The sequence below is a fragment of the Heterodontus francisci genome, chromosome 9, assembly GCF_036365525.1.
Source record: "Heterodontus francisci isolate sHetFra1 chromosome 9, sHetFra1.hap1, whole genome shotgun sequence".
NCBI classification, from domain to species: domain Eukaryota; kingdom Metazoa; phylum Chordata; class Chondrichthyes; order Heterodontiformes; family Heterodontidae; genus Heterodontus; species Heterodontus francisci.
The window spans coordinates 112,316,259-112,337,298 of record NC_090379.1 but is presented as its reverse complement, the minus strand read 5'-3'; the positions used below and the strand labels follow the sequence as shown (position 1 = coordinate 112,337,298).

The window sequence follows — 21,040 nt, the reverse complement described above, 5'->3', positions numbered from 1 at the left end:
TATAATAAGAAACACAGCAGTGAGATCCCACAAAACAGCAATCTGATTGACTAGATCTTTTTTTTTATTTGTTTGGTGGGATGTGAGCATCACTGGCTCGGCCAGCATTTATTGCTCATCACTAATTGCCCTTGAGAAGGTGGTGATGAGCTGGCTTCTTAAACTGCTGCAATCCATCTGGTGGGGGTATTCCCACTGCTTTTAGGAAGGGAGTTCCAGGATTTTGACCTGGTGACAGTGATGGACCGGCGATTTAGTTCCAAGCCAGGATGGTGTGTGACTTGGAGGAGAGCTTGCAGGTGGTGGTGTTCCCATGCGTCCACTGTCATTGTCCTTCTAGGTGGTAGAGGTCGCAGATTTGGAAGTTGCTGTCGAAGGAGCCTTGTCAAGTTGCTGTCGTGCATCTTGTAGATGGTACACACTGCAGCCATAGTGCGTCAATGGTGGAGGGAGTGAATGTTTAAGGTGGTGGATGAGGTGCCGTTCAAGTTGTCTGCTTTGTCCTGGATGGTGTTGAGCTTCTTGAGTGTTGTTGGAGCTGCACCCATCCAGGCAAGTGGAGAGTATTCCATCACACCCCTGACTTGTGCCTTGTAGTCAGGAGATGTCAATCCCTGGGGCGCGAATGTTACTCGTTCTAGTGATGTTGGTTGAGGAATAAATATTGGCCAGGAAACCAGAGAGCACTCCATCTGAGAGAGCAGACGGGACCTCGGTTTAATGTCTCACCCGAAAGTCAGCATCTCTGACAGTACTGAACTGGATTATGTGCTCAAATCTCTAGAGTATGACTCGAATCCACAAACATCTGACTCAGAGGCGAGAGCACTACCAGCTTAGTCACAGCCGACATGTCTGGAATTCCTTCCGCCTCTTCACCTCTTAAGGAGAGGCTAGATAAGCACGCAGGAGAGAAAGGAATAGAAGGACATATTGATTGCCGGGAGGAGGCTCTTGTAGAGCGTAAACACAGCATCGCACGCTGTAAATACTTCCCGCTCTTCCATTAAGACCCTCTTTAAAACCCTGTTCTTTGACCAAGCTCTTCATCGCCCCTCAATATATTTGGCTTGGTAATATTTCAGCTTACGCTCATAAGCACCTTGGAGAAGTTTTCTACATTAAAGGCGCTGTATAAATGTAAAATGTTGTGCAGGACCTTTTGCTTAAACTGGCAGCCTGTGGTGACACTATTACTGTACAGTTATGAGAGACCAGCTCGCTTACACCATTGACAAGTGGTAATGTGCCAGCACAACCATTTGGGTTGAGATCAGCAAGCTCTGCACAGACCAGGCTTGGAAGTGGAGATGTAGGAGAGAGAATACGAATGCATGTTACAGGTGTGGCCACTACACGGGTCTGGGTATGTGGCATAGCTCACCGCAGGGGATAGTGAGCGTGGCTGATATTTGCTTCAACAGAGTGATGGTCAGTTTTTGAGATGAAATAGGATTTGAAGTTTGCAACCTTTGGGACTAGCACAATGGATGGAAATAATCTCCCTGATTCTGAGGTCCTGCCTAAGGGTAATGGGGTGTAAAGGATTGATTAAGTATGCATCAAGGATAGCCATGGTCCCTGGTTGATTGCCATGGGGAGTTGAAGGATTTTCCAGTTTTCCATGATGGCAGCCACAGGTTTCCTTCTCTCCCCAGGAGTTAGTATTTCTCGTGGTTCGGGAGTGGGGTGGATGAGTTTGCACTGTGGAATGGACAGAGTGAGTATTTATTTATTTTATTTATTTAGAGATACAGCACTGAAACAGGCCCTTCGGCCCACCGAGTCTGTGCCGACCATCAATCACCCATTTTATACTAATCCTACACTAATTCCATATTCCTACCGCATCCCCACCTGTCCCTATATTCCCCTACCACCTACCTATACTAGGGGCAATTTATAAAGGCCAATTTACCGATCAACCTGCAAGTCTTTGGCATGTGGGAGGAAACCGGAGCACCCGGAGGAAACCCACGCAGACACAGGGAGAACTTGCAAACTCCACACAGGCAGTTCCCGGAATTGAACCCGGGTCGCTGGAGCTGTGAGGCTGCGGTGCTAACCACTGCACCACTGTGCCGCCCATATTGATGGGCTGATGGCTTTTCTTACCCTTGTATGTTCTTATCTGTGTGGCTGAGTTTCCACATCATGCAGCTCAGTTACACTGCCATCGTTGGAAGGCCCCCTCTTCAGATTATTGCTCATCATTCTGTTGCAAAGTTAAACCCTTCTGTCTTTCTGTGTCCTTATAGCCGTGAAGATTTCCAACGGATCCCGGAGCTGGCCATTAACCCGCTGGGAGACAGGATAATCAACGCTTTCTTCCCTGAAAGGTGAGCAGTGAACCAATGTATCTTTCAATGATTAACCCTTCAGTTTCTATTATGTGTGGTTCTGCCCCAAACTTCTGTCCTCAAACCAAGTCACACTTTGGTTCTTATAGTCCCTCTAATTTTCAACTCCAGCCCAGTTATTGCCCCTTGAGATGTTGGGTAACTGGCCTGCAATGGGTTGGGGGCATTGGGACATTTATCTACTTTCAGGAGAAAGCCTCTTTCCTTTCTAATGGGTTGATGTGTTATGAGGTGGGATGGGTAAAAATGGCTGTTCAAACCCATCTGGCTCATCTTTCCGTAGATACAGACAATTCCACCCCCGCCCCCCCCCCCCACCCCCCTGCCACCATCATCCCAGGGTTTCTATTTCCACTCTCCAATCCAATCCCTTTCAAGGGTTTGGTCACATTCTGTAAAGAATTCCTTCCAGGCATCAGTCCTGAATTTACCAGTTTGTCTGTGTATCTCACTTTTTTTTTAATAACTTTTAAATTCATTCATGGTATGTGGACAAGGCCAGCATTTATTGTCCTTGAGAAGATGCTGGTGAGCTGCCTTCTTGAACTGAAATACTCAGTAGCAGTTTTATATAACTCAATGGCTTACTAGGCCACTTGAGAGGGCAGATAAGAGGTAACCACATTGGTGTAGAACTGGAGGCCAGACCAGGTAAGGACAGCAGATTTCCTTCTGTAAAGACCTTTAGTGAACCAGTCGTGTTTTTATGACAATCCGACAGCTTAGTGAACATCAGCTTCTCCAATCTAACATTGTAGCTAAAATCCCTCATACCTGGAACCATTTTGATAAACTGTTCCCATTAGCTGATGGTAAAAGGACTAGGGGATACAGATTTAAGGTTTTGGGCAAGAGATACGGGGATGTAAGGGAGAACTTTTTTTACACAGCAAGTGGTAATGACCTGAAACTCGCTGGCTGCAAGGGTGGTGGAAGTGGAGATGATGAATGATTTCAAAAGGAAATTGAATGGGCGCTTGGGGGAAATAAACTTGCAGGGCTACGGGGATCAAGCAGGTGAGTGGGACTGACTGGATTGCTCAGTGGAGAGCCAGCGTGGACTCGATGGGCTGAATGGCCTCCTCCTTTGCCCGTGGTGAGCTGTAGTCTCCCCTCCCCCAGTGCCACCCCATCATTTGCTGTGGCCTCTTGACGCCGACGGATACATCCATGGTTGGCTGCAGCCCCCTGCCCGCTGGCTCCAGTTTAACACACTAACGTGACTGGGTTGGGAGTCTGTAACCAACATTCCTGTTATTTGTCCTGAATCACTCTTAGACATTTGGTCACTTCTTTCCCCTTTTAGGCGTACAGCTTGTACACGAGTTTCTGAAAATTGAGGCCAGCATCATCAAACAGTCTCTTTTGATTCATAAACAGAAACTGAATTGTTGTTCAGTGTGGCCGACACACACTCAGCGCCTCTATCGTGCTGTGAAGGGCAGAGGTAAATATTTGCACAAGGAGATTAAAAATCATATTGCCTGGAAGGTACAGGAAAGATAATGCGACACTGATTTCAGGCGTGCTCCAAAAGCTTTGGTCTTGCACACCAAGCAGAAACCCCAATGTAAACTTACTGTGTTCACTGGGACCATCTGCTGGGTTTTCTCAGATATCCATAATGGCCAGTGCCAGTGTGCAATGTGACACCAATGTTTGTAAATGAAGCTAAGGGATGGGTGGCCCTTTCGACGGTTCCATAAAGCAGGCACTCAGTGACGCATATCAGCACTCTGACTTCCCTGCTTCATCCTCCTGTCTCACTTCAACCCTGGCCCATTCATTTAAATGGCACTCCGTTCATGAATTCAAATTTTAAAAAACAAAAGATTTTTGAACGGTGCAAGATTTCATAAATAGGAACAAATTAATTCGTGAGGCAACACTTTTTCCATCTGACCTTGTTAATGGGCTTCTGATTTTAAAGGGCCATCAATTTTTCTGCATGGCTGATCTGTTTAGTAAGTAAGGGGTCTCAACAATGGGCCTACATTACAACAGTGACTACACTTGGAGAACTTCATTTACTGTAAAACAACCCGAGTTTGTGAATGTAAGTGCAACTCTTTGTTCTTTTTCGGGTGGTGCAGTGTAATTCAGAGCACTGGCCTGCAGATACTTACATGCCTTGTGACCCCTTACCCAGAGGGATCTGCCAGGGTATCCTCTCCCCCTCCCACAAGCTTTTCCAGGCTACACTTCAATAAGAATCTCGGTGAACGTTTTAGCATTTAATTTGAAGGAGTCCCATTATGGCAGGTTAGCTGCTCTTTCCTGAACAAAGGAAATTAATTAAGCAAAAGTAAAATACTGCAGATGCTGGAAATCTGAAATAAAAACAGAAAATGCTGGAAATACTCAGGTCTGGCCCCATCGGTGGAGAGAGAAACAGAGTTAATGTTTTAGATCTGTGACCTTTCATGAGAACTGAGAAAAGTTCGAAATATAACAGGTTTTGAACAGATGAAGGGGGGAGAGTGGGAAGAACAACAAAAGGAAAGGTCTGTAATAGGGTGGAGGGCAGGTGAGATTAAATGACAAAAAGGGTTCATGCAGCAAGGCCAAAGGGAGTGGTAACGGGATTAGAAAGGAAACAAAAGATGTGTCTATAGGAGGTGTGAATGGTAGGATCCTGAATAGCAGCCGTCCAAAGGCAAAGGAAATAAGTGAGAAACAAGAAAATAACAAATCTAGCAACAACAAAAAAAGTAACAAAAAGGGGGCAGAGGTTATAATCAATAAAATTATTGAACTCAATGTTGAGTCCGGAAGGCTGTAAAGTGCCCGGTAGAAAGATGAGGTGCTGTTCCTCAAGCTTGCATTGAGCTTCATTGGAACACTGTAGCTGGCCAAGGAGAGAGAGGTTAGAATGGGGGCAAGGTGGAGAATTAAAATGACAGGCGACCAGAAGCTTGGGGTCATGCCTGTGGATTGAACGGAGGTGTTTCGCAAAGCATTCACCCAGTCTGCGTTTGGTCTCCTGGTGTAGAGGGGACCACATTGTGAGCAGTGAATACAGTATACTAAATTGAAAGAAGTAAATCGCTGCTTCACCTGGAAGGAAAGTTTGGTGGACCCTGGATGGTGAGAAAGGAGGAGGAGGTAAAAGGGCAGGTGTTGCATCTTCTGCACTTGGATGGAAAGGTGCTGCAGGAAAATGGGGAGATGTTAGAGGTGACTGAGGAATGGACCAGGGTGTCGCAGAGGGAACAGTCCCTTTGGAATGCTGGAGGGGAGGGGAAGGTGTATTTGGTGGTGGAAATGGCGGAGGATGGTCCATTGAATACGGAGGCTGGTGGGTTGGAAGGTGAGGACAAAGGGAACCCTATTATGGCTCTGGGAGGGAGGGGAAGGGGTGAGTGCAGAAGTGCGTGAAATAGAATGGACATGTTCAACGGCCCTGTCAGCCGCAGTTGGGGGTTGAGGAAAAAGGAAAACATATCTGAAGCGCAAGTATGGAAGGTTGCACCGTCCGAACAGATGCAGTGAAGACTGAGAAACTGGGAGAATGGAATGAAGACCTTACAGGAAGCAGAGTGTGAGGAAGTGTTGTTGAGGTAGGTGCAGGAGTTAGTGAGCTTGTGAATATAGGTTGATAGTCTATCCCCATAAATGTAGACAGAGAAGTCGAGGGGAAGGGAAGAGTCGGAGATGGATCACGTAAAGGTGAGAGAAGGGTGGAAATTGGAAGCAACGTTGATGAAATTTTCCAGTTCAGGGCAAGAGCAGGAAATAGCATCGATGCAGTCATCTGTTATTAAAGGAAATGACTTATTGGGCAGATGGTATCCTATCAATGTCCATGATTTTTTGCATGCTCACATTTAGGACCATATTTTGTGGCACAGTGCTGGCACATGCGCAAATGCAGCCTCTTGCACTGAAACGTCTGTCTGTGACGTCTCAGGCAGCTGCCAGTAATAAAGATGGTGCTGCTCAATTTGTCACAAAATGTGAATTAAACCCAAATCCCCTCAAAGGCTGCGATTGCCGCCTCCATCCCACCCCCAACAGTATCCTACACCCTCCTGCCATTGTGCTTATCTTTGGCACTCCCCGCTTTGCTGCTTCCTCCCCTCGGCCGCTCACCCCTCGCCTTGTCACTTCCTCCCCTCGGCCACTTGCTCCTACCTCGCCTCTGCCTCCCCACTGCCACTCGCTCCCCCTCACACCAAGCCACTTGCTCAGGAACTCGCCGCTTGCACCCCTTCGCCCCTCAGCAGCTTGTTCCTTGCCGCTGCTCCAGGGCGAGGGAGCAGTTGCAGCGGCGAAGCGGCAAGTGAGTGGCTGGGGGTGGGTGCAGTGGGGAGCGGCGAAGCGGCAAGTGAGTGGCTGGGGGTGGGTGCAGTGGGGAGCGGGGAAGTGAGTGGCCGAAGTGAGGTACTGTTGGAAGCGGCAGTAGCAGCCATTGTGGAGTGAGGCAATGTTTGGATTTGCTTGGTGATTTCAGTGTGCGCATGCACAGGTCCATACTGGCGAGCTGGCAAATGTTCAGATGCACTGATGACATCGGCGATTTTGCGTTGTCAGAAGACATTCCGTACTTAATATGTCAACAAATTAAAATAATCATAGTGACTAAATAAAGTCCAGAGCACTTTGTAACCCAAACTGATACCTGAAAATGATCAAGAAATCTGAAACACAGGACAGCAAATGCTGGCAACATTCAGCAAATCATGCAGTGCCTGAACAGAACAGACACGTGATTTTTTTTAAAGTTGTGGAGCCTTTGTTAAATTTGGAAGATATTACAGATTTGTATTTTATAAATGAAAAATATTTATCTATGTAATTCCAAGCAATGATTTCTTACACTGTCAAATTTCTGCTGTTCAGGATCAGCATTTGCAAGCAGCATCTAGATTTTAAAAAAAGATTAACAACACAGTACAAGGGAGAATCAGGCTGATTATTAAAGGTACAGAGGACAAGTGATAAAGAAAATAAGACAGGCAAAGCGACAGTACAAGAATAGATTGGCAGCTAACACAAAAAGGGAATCTGAAGGTCTTCTATATTAACAGTAAAAGGTTTGTCAGAGGAGCCAGTGAAAATGGAGGTCTGTTTTTGGAGGCAGCATGCGTGGCTGGGGTGTTAAATGAATATCTTGCATCAAGTGTTTACCAAGGAAGAGGATTTTGCCAAAGATAAACATGAAGGTTGATAGAATACTTGATGAGATAAAAATAAAAAAAGAGGCAGTAGAAAGGCTGGCAGTAGTTGAAGTGGATAAGTCACCTGTCTGGGATGCATCCTTGGTTCCTCCCAAATTGGTGTCTGTCTTGGCACTCCAATCATGTTTCCCCCCCCTGCCGCAGTTCCAAAAAGGCTTGTAAGACATGAGAATCCCATTGTCTATCAATTAAACTCCACCTCCTGATTCCATACCACAGTGGACCACCCTGTCTGCAAGGCTGCCCACAGTCCTAGCTTGTAGTTCAAGGGACATCGAAAGAACTGTTTGTGTGTGTGTGTGGTGGGTGTGTGAAGAACCGCAAGAACTGACTGCTGGTTAAACAATAGGAAACAAACGTTATTTTTAAGAAGAGATAAAGAGTAGTTCAGACAACACAACATGTGTGAACATGGCCTCCTTTGACCAGCATGAAAACAAAAGGAGAGTTCTTGGGACAAACAAGTTCACATTTAATATTACTACTGGTTACCATTGATTACATAATTGATTAATTACTTGACTTAATCAGAGCACAATCACACATTAGTTTTAAATCAATGCCTACAAAGTAACCTTTAAAAATTCAATACAGGTTTTTTTTTTAAATCAAGAGCAAAGCAGAAGTAAATTGCAACATATAAACGTGCAAAGAGTAGTGGCTGCAGGCCTCAGGCCTACAGGCTCTTATCAAAGTCACAAATAACATCCTATGTGACTGGCAAAGGTAAAACTATCCCTATTTGTCCTTGTCGACCTGTCTGCAGCCTTTGACACAGTTGACCACACCATCCTCCTCCAATCACCCAGCTAGGTGGGATTGCTCTCGCATGGTTCCATTCTTAGCTATCTAATCATAGCCAGAGTATCACTTGCAATGGCTTCTCTTCACATTCCCACACCATTCCCTCTGGTGTTCCCCAAGGATCTATCCTTGGCCCCCCTCCTATTTCTCATTTACATGCTGCTATTCAGCAACATCGTTTGAAAGCATAGCATCAGTTTTCAGGTGCACACTGACGACACCCAACTCCACCTCACCACCATGTCTCTTAACTCCCCCACTGTTGCTAAATTATCAGACTGCTTATCTGACATCCAGTATTGGATGAGCAGATATTTCCTCATCATAATCATTTACTGCACAGAAGGAGGCCATTCGGTCCATTGAGTCCATGCCGGCTCTTCACGGAGCTATGCTGTCCCGCTACCGGCTCGATCCCCATAGCCCCGCATGTCTATTTCTCCATCCCTAGAACCTTTCTGGTAAATCTCCTCTGCACCCTCTCAAGGACCCTCACATCCTTCCTGAAGTGTGGTGACCAGAACTGGACACAATACTCCAGTTGGATCCTGACCCGAGCTTTATAGAGATTCAGCATAACTTCCTTGCTTTTGTACTCAATGCCTGTATTTATAAAACCCAAGATCCCATATGCTTTGCTAACCACTCTCTCAATATGTCCCGCCACCTTCAAAGATCGATGCATATCCACCCCAGGCCCGCTCTGTTCCTGCACACTCTTTAGAACTGCACTATTAAGTTTAGATTTCCTCTCCCTATTCCTTCTTCCAAAATGCATCACCTCACACTTGTCAGTATTAAATTCCATCTATTACCTCTCTGCCCATTGTGCTTGCCTATCTGTGTCCTGTTGCAGGCAGTTCATATCATCTTCACTATTTGTCTCACCTCCAAGCTTGGTGTCATTAGCTAATTTTGAGATTCTACTGTGTTCCAAGATCCAAGTCATTTATATATAGCAAAAATAGCAGTGGTCCCAGCAGTGACCCTTGGGGAACACCACTGTCTACCATCCTCCAGTCTGGAAAAACAACTGCTTACTACGACTCGCTGTTTTCTGTCCATAAACCAATTCTTTATCCAATTGGACACTGACCCTTCTGTTCCATGAGCTTTAATTTTGCTAACCAGCCTTCTAAGTGGTACCTTATCAAATGCTTTCTTAAAACGCATATAAGTAACATCAACCGCATTCCCTTCATCAACTTTCTCTGTTGCTTCATCAAAAAATTCAATTAGATTAGTCAAGCATGATCTGCCTTTTACAAATCTGTACTGTCTCTCTGATTAACTCAAACCTCTCTAAGTGGCCATTAATATTTCCCCCAATTATAGTTTTGAAAACCATATCCACCACTGATAACTTAACTGAACTGTAGTTGCTAGGATTCTCCTTACACCCTTTCTTGAATAAGGGTGGCACATTTGTCACTCACCAATCCTCTGACACCTCACCCGTATCCAGGGAAGGTTGGAAGATTATGGCAAGCCCTCTATCATCTTCCTCGCTTCCCTTAGCAACCTGGGATGCAAGCCATCTGGACCAGGTGACGAATTTACCCTCAGCATAGCCAACCTTTTCAGTACCTCCCCTTCAATTTTTTATCCTATCCATTGTCTCTACTGTCTCTGCTTCTACTGATATTTTGTCAGCCTCCATTTCCTTAGTGAACACTGATGCAAAGCACTCATTAAGTATCTCTAAGCATATCTCTGTCCCTAATAGGCCCCAGTCCTCCTCTTATCACCCGCTTACTATTTATATAGAGTCATAGTTATACAGCACAGAAACAGGCCCTTCAGCCCATCGTGTCTGTGCTGGCCATCAAGCACCTATCTATTCTAATCCCATTTTCCAGCACTTGGCCCATAGCCTTGTATGCTATGGCATTTCAAGTGCTCATCTAAATACTTCTTAAATGTTGTGAGGGTTCCTGCCTCTACCACCCCTTCAGGCAGTGTGTTCCAGATTCCAACCACCCTCTGGGTGAAAATCTTTTTCCTCAAATCCCCTCCAAACCTCTTGCCCCTTACCTTAAATCTATGCCCCCTGGTTATTGATCCCTCCGCTAAGGGAAAAAGTTTCCTCCTTTCTAACTTATCAATGCCTCGTATAATTTTGTATACCTCAATCAGGTGCCCCCTCAGCCTGCTCTGCTCTAAGGAAAACAACCCTGGCCTTTTCAGTCTCTCTTCATGGCTGAAATGCTCCAGCCCAGGCAACATCCTGGTGAATCTCCTCTGCACCCTCTCCAGTGCAATCACATCCTTCCTATAGTGTGGTGACCACCGGTAGAAGATCTCTGTGTTCCCTTTTATGTTGATTGCCATTATTCTCATATTCTGTCTGTCAGTCTTATTTTCATCTTCACCTCCCCTTGTAACCTGTTGTATTCGGTCTGGTTCTCACTTGATGAGCTCACCTGACATGCAATATACACCCTCTTTTTATTTCAACATCTCTATCTCCCTCATCAACCAAGGAGCCCTGTGCTTGGTTCCCCCATCTTTCAGCCTTGTTGGAATGTTCCTAGCCTGTACCTGAAGCATCTCTTCCTTAAAGATGATCCATTGTTCTGATACAGCTCATCCTGCCAGTCTTTGTTTCCATTCTACCCTGGCTAGATCCATTCTCATTGCTTTGAAATTAGCCCTCTTCCAGTCTAGACATTCTACCTTATTTCATTCCTCACTTTTCTGCATTACTCGTCTAAATCTTATGATACGATGATCACTCTTACCCAAGTGTTCCCCCACAGACACTTGATCCTCTTGGCCCACCTCACTTCCCAGCACCAGATCCAGCAATGCCTCTTCAAGCTGGTCTAAGAACATACTGATCAAGGAAGTTCTTGTGAAAACATTTCAGAAATTCCTCCCCCCTCCTTACCCTTTACTCTAAAATTATCTCAATCGATATTTGGGTAATTAAAGTCCTCCAGTATCACCACTCTATAGTTCTTGCACATCTCTGTGATTTCCCTGTAGGTTTCCTCCTCCATCTCTCTCACTCTATTTGGAGACCTATAGAATACCCCTAGTAATGTGATCATACCCTTTTTGCTCCTCAACTCTAACCCAATGGATTCTGTCCTTGCCCCTTCAAGGACATCCTCCCTTTCTAACACTGCAATGTCTTCGCTGATCAGTATTGCCACCCCTGTCTTTGCATTCCTTGTAGTCCTTCTCAGTCCACTCCCATTTAATACAGAACTACTCGCTTCTCTAGTACTGACTAACACTCTCGCTCTGATCCCATCTAATACTTTGCTATTTCCTACTCTCGTGCTATCTGTCTCTTCGAGCTCTCTGTGTACCTTGGTGTTCCTCTCTTGTATTATCTCCTGGTTCCCACAGCCCTGTCAAGTTAGATTAAACCCTCCCCAATAGCACTAGCAAATTGCCCCGCAAGGAAATTTGTCCCAGCTGTATGCAGGTGCAACCCGTCCGGCCTGTACTGGTCCCAGTGCCCCAGGAATCTAATGCCCTCCTTCCTACACCATCTTTCCAGCCACGCATTCATCTGCACGATCCTCCTATTTCTATACTTGCGTGTGGGAGTAATCCAACGATTGCTAATTTCTTACCTAGCTCACATCTGCAGGACCACATCCCTCTTTCTACCTATGTCGTTGGTACCAACGTGGGCCACGACTGCTGGCTGTTCACCCTTCACCCCTCCCGGGTGCTCTGCAGCCGCTCGGTGACCTCCTTGATCCTGGCACCAGGGAGGCAACATACCTTCCCGTCTGTGGTCACAGAAACACCTGTCTGTTCCCTTGACTATCGAATCGCCTATCATCGCTCTTCCAGTCTTCCCTGTACCCCGCTGTGCAGCTGAGCTACCTGTGGTGCCATGACTTTGGCTCTGGCTGCACTCCCCAGGTGAACCATCACTTTCCTCAACTGAATACCAGTTGGAGTGTGAGATGCACTCGAGTGTCCTGCACTACCTGCCTATTTTTTCTTGACCCATTCCCCCTCTCCCTGTATACTCTTAAGCTGTGGGGCGACCACATCTATAAGCATGCTATCCACGAAGCTCTCAACCTCACGATGCACCGCAGAAGCGCCAACTGCTGCTCCGAAACCCAGAGCTCAAGCTGCTGCAACTGATGACACTTACTGCACATATGATTATCCAGGACCTGAGAAGCGTGCTGGAGTCCCCACATAGCACTGCAGAGGCTGGAGCAGCCCTGCCATTCCTCTATTAGATAATAAACTTTGGTACTACAACCGAACCCAACGACTAATAAACCCTGCTGCTACTAATACCCTACCAATAGCAATAAACCTTACCAATATTAATAATAACCTTATTACTGCTAATAAACTTAATAGTGGTAAGGTTGATTAGTATTAGGACACCCTACCAATACTAAAACATTACCAATAGTATTAATATCCTCACCAATAGTAACAAACCTTACCAATAGTTCTAACTCTGAAGTACTCCCAGCCAATCTAATAAGCTTTACTACTATTAGTCAACCTTATTACTGCTAATAAAACCTTACAATTCGTAAAATTACCCGAGTTTTGAAAGATACCATCCAATCAGCTACTTGTTTTCCTGTGCTGTGTCACGTGCATTTTTCTCAGAACACAGTTGGTCCGCTCTGGAGCCACAGACTGGACTGGACTGTTTTAAACTGCTCCCTGGTTTCACTCCCTCCCACTGCTCTTTTAAACTCCAATTAAATATTGGGAAGACTGAGGTCCTTGTCTTTAGTTCCCACTCTGAACTCAAACTCTCAACTACCGACTCCACCCTCTCCCTGGCAGCTGTCTGAGACTAAGCCAGACTGTTGGCAACCTTGGTGTCTTATTTGACTCTGAGATGAGCTTCCGACCACATATCCGGACTGTCACGAAGATCACCTTTTTCCACCTTTAACTTCTCCCATGCCTCAGCTCATCTGCTGATGAAAACTCTCATTCATGCCTTTGCTACCTCGAGATTTGACTATTCCAGTGCACTCCTGGTGGCCTCCCACATTCTCCATAACTTGAGGTTATCCAAAGCTCTTCTGGCCATGTCCAAACTCGCACCTGTTCACCCTTCACCCCTGTGCTCGCAGACCTACATTGGCTCCCGTTGAAGCAACGTCTTGACTTTAAAATTCTCATCCTTGTTTTCAAATCCCTCCTTGGCCTCACTCCTCTGTAACTGTATCACCTCCTCCAGCCCCACAACCGTCCAAAATACCTGTGGTCATCTGATTTTGGCCTCTTGGGCATCCCTAATTTTAATTACTCTACCATTGGTGACACTACCTTCAGCTGTCTAGGCCTTAAGCTCTGGAATTTCCTCCCTAAACCTCTCTAACCCTCTGCCTCTCTTTCTTTCTCTAAAATGCTCTTTAAAACTTGTTTCGTTGACCAAGCTTTTGGACATCTTCCCTAGTTATCACCTTATGTGGCTTGGTGTCTAAATTTGCTTCATTACTTTCCTGTGAAATGCCTTGGAACATTATGCTTGGAGCACTCTGTAAATGTAAGTTGTTGCTGAGGCAAGTAAGAGTTCAGTCCTCCTCTGATACAGGGGTGGTACCAAAGGTCTGGAAGAGTGCAAGTCTTGCATCTTTTTTTTTAATAAAGGGAGAAGGATAAACCTTGACAATTAGAGAGGCCAGTTGAATATTGATCATCCGGGAAAATATTAACAGCTACTTGGACAAGCATGCAGTAATAAATGAAAGCCAGCATGGATTTGTGCAGGGCAAATTATATTTGACTAACATGATTGAGTTTTTTGATGAGATAGAGAGGATGGATGAGGCAATTCAGTTGATGATGGGTACATGGATTTTTGAAAGGTGTTTGATAAAGTACCACACATTAGGCTTGCTTGCAAAATTGAAGCCCATGGGATAAGGGCAGTAGCAGTGTGGGTACAAAATTGGCTAAGGGACAGAAAACAGAATTGTGGTGAATGGCTGTTTTTTCAGACTGGAGGGAGATATACAGTGGAGTTCTCCAAGGCGACAATACATGCTAAATGTTACCGTTTTAAAATGGGTGTTTAGAAGAGAAAGATCTGCAAGTGCTTGTGCACAAATCTTTGAAGGTGGTAGGGCAGGTTAACAAAACAGTTAATAAAACATGTGGAATCCCGGGCTTTATAAGTAGAGGCATAGAATACAAAAGCCAGGGAGTTATGCTAAACCTATATAATAAACACTTAGTTCAGCCCCAGTTGGAGTATTTTGTTCAAATCTGGGCACCGTACATTGGGAAGGACATGAAGGCTTTAGAGAGGGTACAGAAAAAATGTACTAGAATGGCTTCAGGGATCAGGGATTATAGTTACATGGATAGATTGGAAAAGCATGCGATTTTCTTCTCAGTCGTTTGTGGGAAGTGGCTAGGCCAGCATTTGTTGCCCATCCCTGATTGCCCTTGACAGCTGTGGGTCTGGAGCCACATGTAGGCCAGACCAAGTAAGGACAGCAGATTGCCTTCCCTAAGTGAAACCAGATGGATTTTTACAACTATCGACAATGGTTTCATGGTCACCATTAGGCGAGCTTGTTAATTCCACATTTATTAATTGAATTCACATTTCACTATCTGCCATGGTGGGATTTGAACCCATGTCCCCAGAGCATTAACCTGGGCTCTGGATTACTAGTCCAGTGATATTACCACTCTGCCACGCCTCCCCGTGTTTGGTGTTTAAAATCATGAAGAGTTTAGATAAAGTAAATAAAAAGTAACTGTTGCCAGTGGCTGAAGGGTCAATAACCAGGGCACACAGATTTAAGGTAATTGGCAAAAGAACCAGAAGATGACGAGTAAAGTCTTTTTTACTCGATGAATGGTTGATTTTGGAATGAACTGTCCGGCAGGATGGTGGAAACAGATTCAATAGTTTCCTTCAGAAGAGAATTAAATAAATACTTGAAGGGGAAAAAGATTGCAGAGATATGGGTGAAGAGCAAGGGTAGTGGGACTAATTTGGACTGCTTTTTGAAAGGGTTGGAGTGAACTCGATCTGCTGAATGGCCTCTTGTACTGTTCTATGGTTCTCTGAACATACAGAATGTACCTCAGATAGCTAACAGGGCAAGATGTCACACTAATTTAGCCTTGTTGCTATGAGTACAGAGAGACCTGAAGAAATTGTAGCTGTGCACTAACTGGGAGGTCACAGATTTTCCATCGTGCATGCTTGAGTGTCTCTGGTTTAACAACAATTTGTGTTTATATTGTGCCTTTAATATCAAAAAGATCCCATGACGCTTTACACAGGAGGAGGATATTAATAAGTAAATGAATGAACATTGGCCCAGGAGTTGAGAAGTGACCAAAGACTTGGTTGGAAAGATGGGTTTTGAGAAGGTTTCTTTAAGGTGAGGAAACATGTGGAGAGGCAGAGGGAATTCAGGAGGGACATCCAGATGTGATCAACTTTTTCCAAAACCTGGAGTTCTAGGTGATAACACGGTGTGGGAGGGAGGTGCATTGCAGGAGAATGGTTTGTGAAGTTTTGTCACTGACATTTAAGTTTTTAAATTGATACAGAAATTTGAGAGACAACTCCTTTGTTTTTAGCTTATGTATAAAAAATCTGATTTGGTACTGCTTCTCTAGTACTAGAGGATGAAAGCCATATTGAAGTTAGATTCTGGTGTGCTATAGTTTATCCTCATTAAGTCCACTATTTCATATGGCATTGGGTTGTACTAATTGAACATTGAAAAGTTTACAGCGCAGAAGGAGGCTAACTCAGCCCATCATGTCCATGCTGGCTGAAAAAGACCTATCTAGACTCATCCCACTTTCCAGCTCTTGGTCTGTAGCCCTGTAGGTTACAGCACCTCAAGTGCATTTCCAAATATCTTCTCAATTCAGTGAGGGTTTCTTTCTCTAACACCCTTTCAGGTCATTAGTTCCAAATCCCACCACCCTCTGGGTGAAAAAATTACTCCTCAGCTTCCCTTTAATCCTTCTACCCACAACTTTAAATCTGTGCCCCTCGTTATTGACCTGTCTGCTAATTGAAATAGGTCCTTCCTATCCACTCTGTCTAAGCCCCTCATTTTTACACTGCTCAATTAAATCACCCCTCAGCCTTCTCTTTTCCAAAGAAAATGACCCCAGCCTAGCCAGTCTTTGCTGACTGCTAAAATCCTGGCAACATCCATAAAGACTCTTCTGTACCCTCTATAGTGTGATCACATCCTTTAGTGCAGTGACCAGAACTGTACACAATACACTAGCTGCCTTGTTTGTCCTCCCACTTCTCCGTATTGAATTCCATTTGCCACTTTTCTGCCCACCTGACCAGTCCATTGATATCTCCCTGCAGTCTTCAGCTTTCTTCCTCACTGTCAACCACATGGCCCATTTTTGTATCATCTGCAAACTTCTTAATCGTGTCCCCTCCATGTAAGTCTAAATCATTGATATATACCACAAACAGCAAGTGATCCAGTACTGAGCTCCACAGAGCCCCACTGGAAACAACCTTCCTGTCACAAAAACACCTGAAATAAAAACAAAGTGCTGGAAATACACAGCTCTGGCAGCATCTGTGGAGAGAGAAACAGGGTTAATGTTTCAGGTCTGTGACCTTTCATCAGAAAGTTCTGATTCCAGCTTCTGCAGTATTTTGCTTTTGTAAAAACATCCGAGTCAGGTTTTCTTTTCAACCTGTCCATCAATATTCCACCAGTGTACACATAATTACTCTGTTGAACATACAGCAGACTGTTCTGTCTGACATACACCAACCACTATGATTCCCATGAACTTGGACAAAGTTTGCTGTACGGATACTGATTTGTAGTTACTTGGGTATGATTTTAATCTTTCCTGCTGATAGGAAAACATTTTTCTTTCCATTCAGATTGGAGAGACCAGGGCAATTAAAACATAAGAGGGGTGGGGGGTGAGGGGGAAATCAGGTAGCCCCTTGTTTAGAGCTTTGAGATCAGATAAGAGGTCTCTAAGATGATGACAGGGTCCAATATGGTAGACGTAGACAGTGTCCACTTGTGGGAAAGATCAGACCTAGGAGTCATAAATATACGAGAGTCTTCAATAAATCCAGTAGGGAATCCTTTAGTCAGAATAGTTACAATGTGAAACTGGCTACCATAAGTAATAGTTGAGGCAAGTAGTGTAGATACATTTAAAGGGCAGCTAGATAAGTACATGAGGGAGAAAGGAATAGAAGGATATGCTTATTAGGTGAGATGAAGTAGAATGGGAGGAGACTCATTTAGAGCATAAATGCTGCTACAGACCCGTTGGACCAAATATGTATATAAACAGCTTTTAAACCCCTATTTCTGGTGCTTCTGCCTTCATCCCCACTTCAACTTTGTCCTCACCTTTCACCCCACCATCTACCACATTCAACAGATCATCTGCCATTTCTGCCTCCAATCTGGTCCCAACACCAAACACATTGTCTCCCCACACCCCCCCCCCCCACCGCTACCCTGCCGTCTCTGATTTCCAAAGAGACCGTTTCCTCCATAGGACTCCAGCCCACTTTGCCAATGCCCACTCTCATTTGTCCAGCACCTTCCCATGTGAGGACAGACAATGCAGCATTTGCACTTACACCACCTCCCACACAGCTGTAAAGGGCCCAAACACTCCTGTGCAAGGCATTCATGTGTCTCCATGTGGGATTCATTTGTAAGCCATGTGAGGGGTTCGCACGCATCCCTCGTGTATGGTGGGCTCTGCTCTAACTCATGTCTCTCGATTCTTGTCGGGGTTATGTTGCTGTTTTGTATCCCTGGTTTTTTTGGTGAGGCTGTGCACCCAGCTCTGTGGAAACCCATATGATCGTTCTGTACAATTACTGCGGCTGGGCTTTCTGCTGCTCATCCTTGAATTTTTCTTTTTAAATGTGCTCAGCGAAGACCAGGTCAATTTCCGGGGCTTTATGCGGACTCTGGCTCATTTCCGACCCATCGAGGAGAGCGACAAAAGCAAAGACCCTCGTGTTCCTGAACCACTCAACAGCAGGAACAACAAGCTGCTCTGTAAGTAACCAGCTGAGCTACCTGCTTATTTTGGTTGATTGTGGGAATGGTGGTTACTGCATCTGCAGGTTAGGTCAGGAATACTGTCAGATTGTTCGGTCTGTAAGTGCATTGTGCAGTGTAAATCTGAGCTGTGCATAGTAAGGGCTCGGCCATGGTCCCTTATGCTGAGTGAGCGTGGGGCAAGGCAGTGGCGGTGGGGGCAGTTAGTTCGCCTCAGCCTGTCTAGCCAGGGTACCGATTGTCATCCATTCTGAGCTGTTGGTGTGCGTGTGTGTGTGTATACAGGTGAGTACCACCTTGGACTGGGCTGGGATAACCACATGATATAGTCTGCTGTAGTCAGTGGAGGTTACAACTTTACACCAGCAGCAAAATGTCAGTTTCTCCTTATTTTGGCACAGCGCAAACTATTGCAGTGTTTTCCAATGAAACAAATCACAGAACAGCCAGTAACTGTCTCATTTGAAGCTGGTGCTCGGAATGTTGAATCTTGGATCAGTCATGACAGTATTGCACCCCCATCCACACCCTTCACTGACAGGATTATATCCCCCACCTGTGTGAGTGCAGGATGGTGGGGTGGGGGAGAGCAGTGGTGCCATGTTGTATGTGGGGTGATTCCAGGATCACACTATAATGTGTGTAGGGCTGGATGAGCACAGAATCACACATGGCAGCATGTTCCTGAGACGTGTTCCCTCTCTGTGGGCAGTGTGACCCTTGTATAAGGTGTAGAATCATAGAAAGTTTACTGCACAGAAAGAGGCCACTTGGCCCATCGTGTCTGCGGCGGTAGAAAAACGAGCCATCCAGTCTAATCCCAGCTTCCAGCATTTAGCCCGTAGCCCTGCAGGTTACGGCACTTGATGTGCATGTCCACACTCCTTTTGAATGAGTTGAAGGTTTCTGCCTCGACTACCCTTTCAGGCAGTGAGTTCCAGACCATCACCACACTCTGGATGAAAACATTTTTCCTCATCTCCCCTATAATCCTTCTACCAATCACTTTAAATCTATGTCCCCTAGTCACTGACCTCTCTGCTAATGTAAATAGACCCTTCACCTCCACTCTATCCAGGTCCCTCACAATTTTGTACATTTCAATCAGATCTCCCCTCAGCCTTCTATGTTCCAAGGAGAACACCAGTAGCCTATCCAGTCTTTCCTCATAGCTGCATTTTTCCAGTCCCAGCAACATCCTCGTAAATCTCCTCTGTACCCTCTCTAGTGCAATTACATCCTTTCTGTAATGAGGTGACCAGAACTGCACACAGTACTCAAGTTGTGGCCTAAACAATGAGTTATACAGTTCCAGCATAACATCCCTGCTCTTATATTCTATACCTCGGCTCATAAAGGAAAGGATTCCATATGCCTCCTGAAACCACCTTATCGACCTGTCCTATCTTCAGGGATCTGTGGATATTCACACCAAGGTCCCTCACTTCCTCTACACATCTCAGTATTTTCCCTTTAATCGTGTATTCCTTTGCCTTGTTTGACCTCCAAATGCATCACCTCACACTTCTCTGGGTTGAATTCCATTTGCCACTTTTCTGCCCATCTGACCAGACCATCAATATCTTGCTGCATCCTACAGCTATCCTCCTCGCTATCTGCCACAAGGCCAATCTTTGTATCAGCTGCAAACTTCCTGATCATGTCCCCTACATTTCCATCCAAATCATAAATAAATACCACAAAAAGCAGGGGATCCAGTACTGAGCCCTGCGGCGTGCTAGTGGAAACAGCCCTCCAGTCGCAAAAATACCGATGTGTTCTCCCTGTGCATTGTGACCCTTGTGTAAGGTGCGCTGTCTCTCTCTGGGCAGTCTGACCTTGTATAAGATGAGTTCTCTCTCTCTCTCTGGGCAGTGTGACCATTGTATAATGTGCGCTGTCACTCTCTGGGCAGTGTGACCCTTGTTTAAGGTGCGCTGTCTCTCTCTGGGCAGTCTGACCTTGTATAAGATGAGTTCTCTCTCTCTGGGCAGTGTGACCCTTGTATAAGATGAGTTCTCTCTCTCTGGGCAGTGTGACCCTTGTATAAGATGAGTTCTCTCTCTCTGGGCAGTGTGACCCTTGTATAAGATGAGTTCTCTCTCTCTCTGGGAAGTGTGACCCTTGTATAAGATGAGTTCTCTCTCTCTGGGCAGTGTGACCCTTGTATAAGATGAGTTCTCTCTCTCTGGGAAGTGTGACCCTTGTATAAGATGAGTTCTGTCTCTCTGGGCAGTGTGACCCTTGTATAAGATGAGTTCTCTCTCTCTGGGAAGTGTGACCCTTGTATAAGATGAGTTCTCTCTCTCTGGGAAGTGTGACCCTTGTATAAGATGAGTTCTCTCTCTCTGGGAAGTGTGACCCTTGTATAAGATGAGTTCTGTCTCTCTCTGGGAAGTGTGACCCTTGTATAAGATGAGTTCTCTCTCTCTGGGAAGTGTGACCCTTGTATAAGATGAGTTCTGTCTCTCTCTGGGAAGTGTGACCCTTGTATAAGATGAGTTCTCTCTCTCTGGGAAGTGTGACCCTTGTATAAGATGAGTTCTGTCTCTCTCTGGGAAGTGTGACCCTTGTATAAGATGAGTTCTGTCTCTCTCTGGGAAGTGTGACCCTTGTATAAGATGAGTTCTGTCTCTCTCTGGGAAGTGTGACCCTTGTATAAGATGAGTTCTCTCTCTCTGGG

At 45.3% G+C, this 21,040-nt stretch overlaps 1 protein-coding gene across 1 annotated transcript in view; it reads left to right on the top strand.

The window, feature by feature from the left end:
• Window positions 1-21,040, top strand: part of chp1 (calcineurin-like EF-hand protein 1) — a 46,299-nt gene that overhangs the window by 14,929 nt on the left and 10,330 nt on the right. The window contains exons 3-4 of the mRNA XM_068039694.1: window positions 2,259-2,339; window positions 18,227-18,354. Coding sequence (XP_067895795.1) covers window positions 2,259-2,339; window positions 18,227-18,354 — 209 coding nt within the window. The remainder of the gene's footprint in view (window positions 1-2,258; window positions 2,340-18,226; window positions 18,355-21,040) is intronic.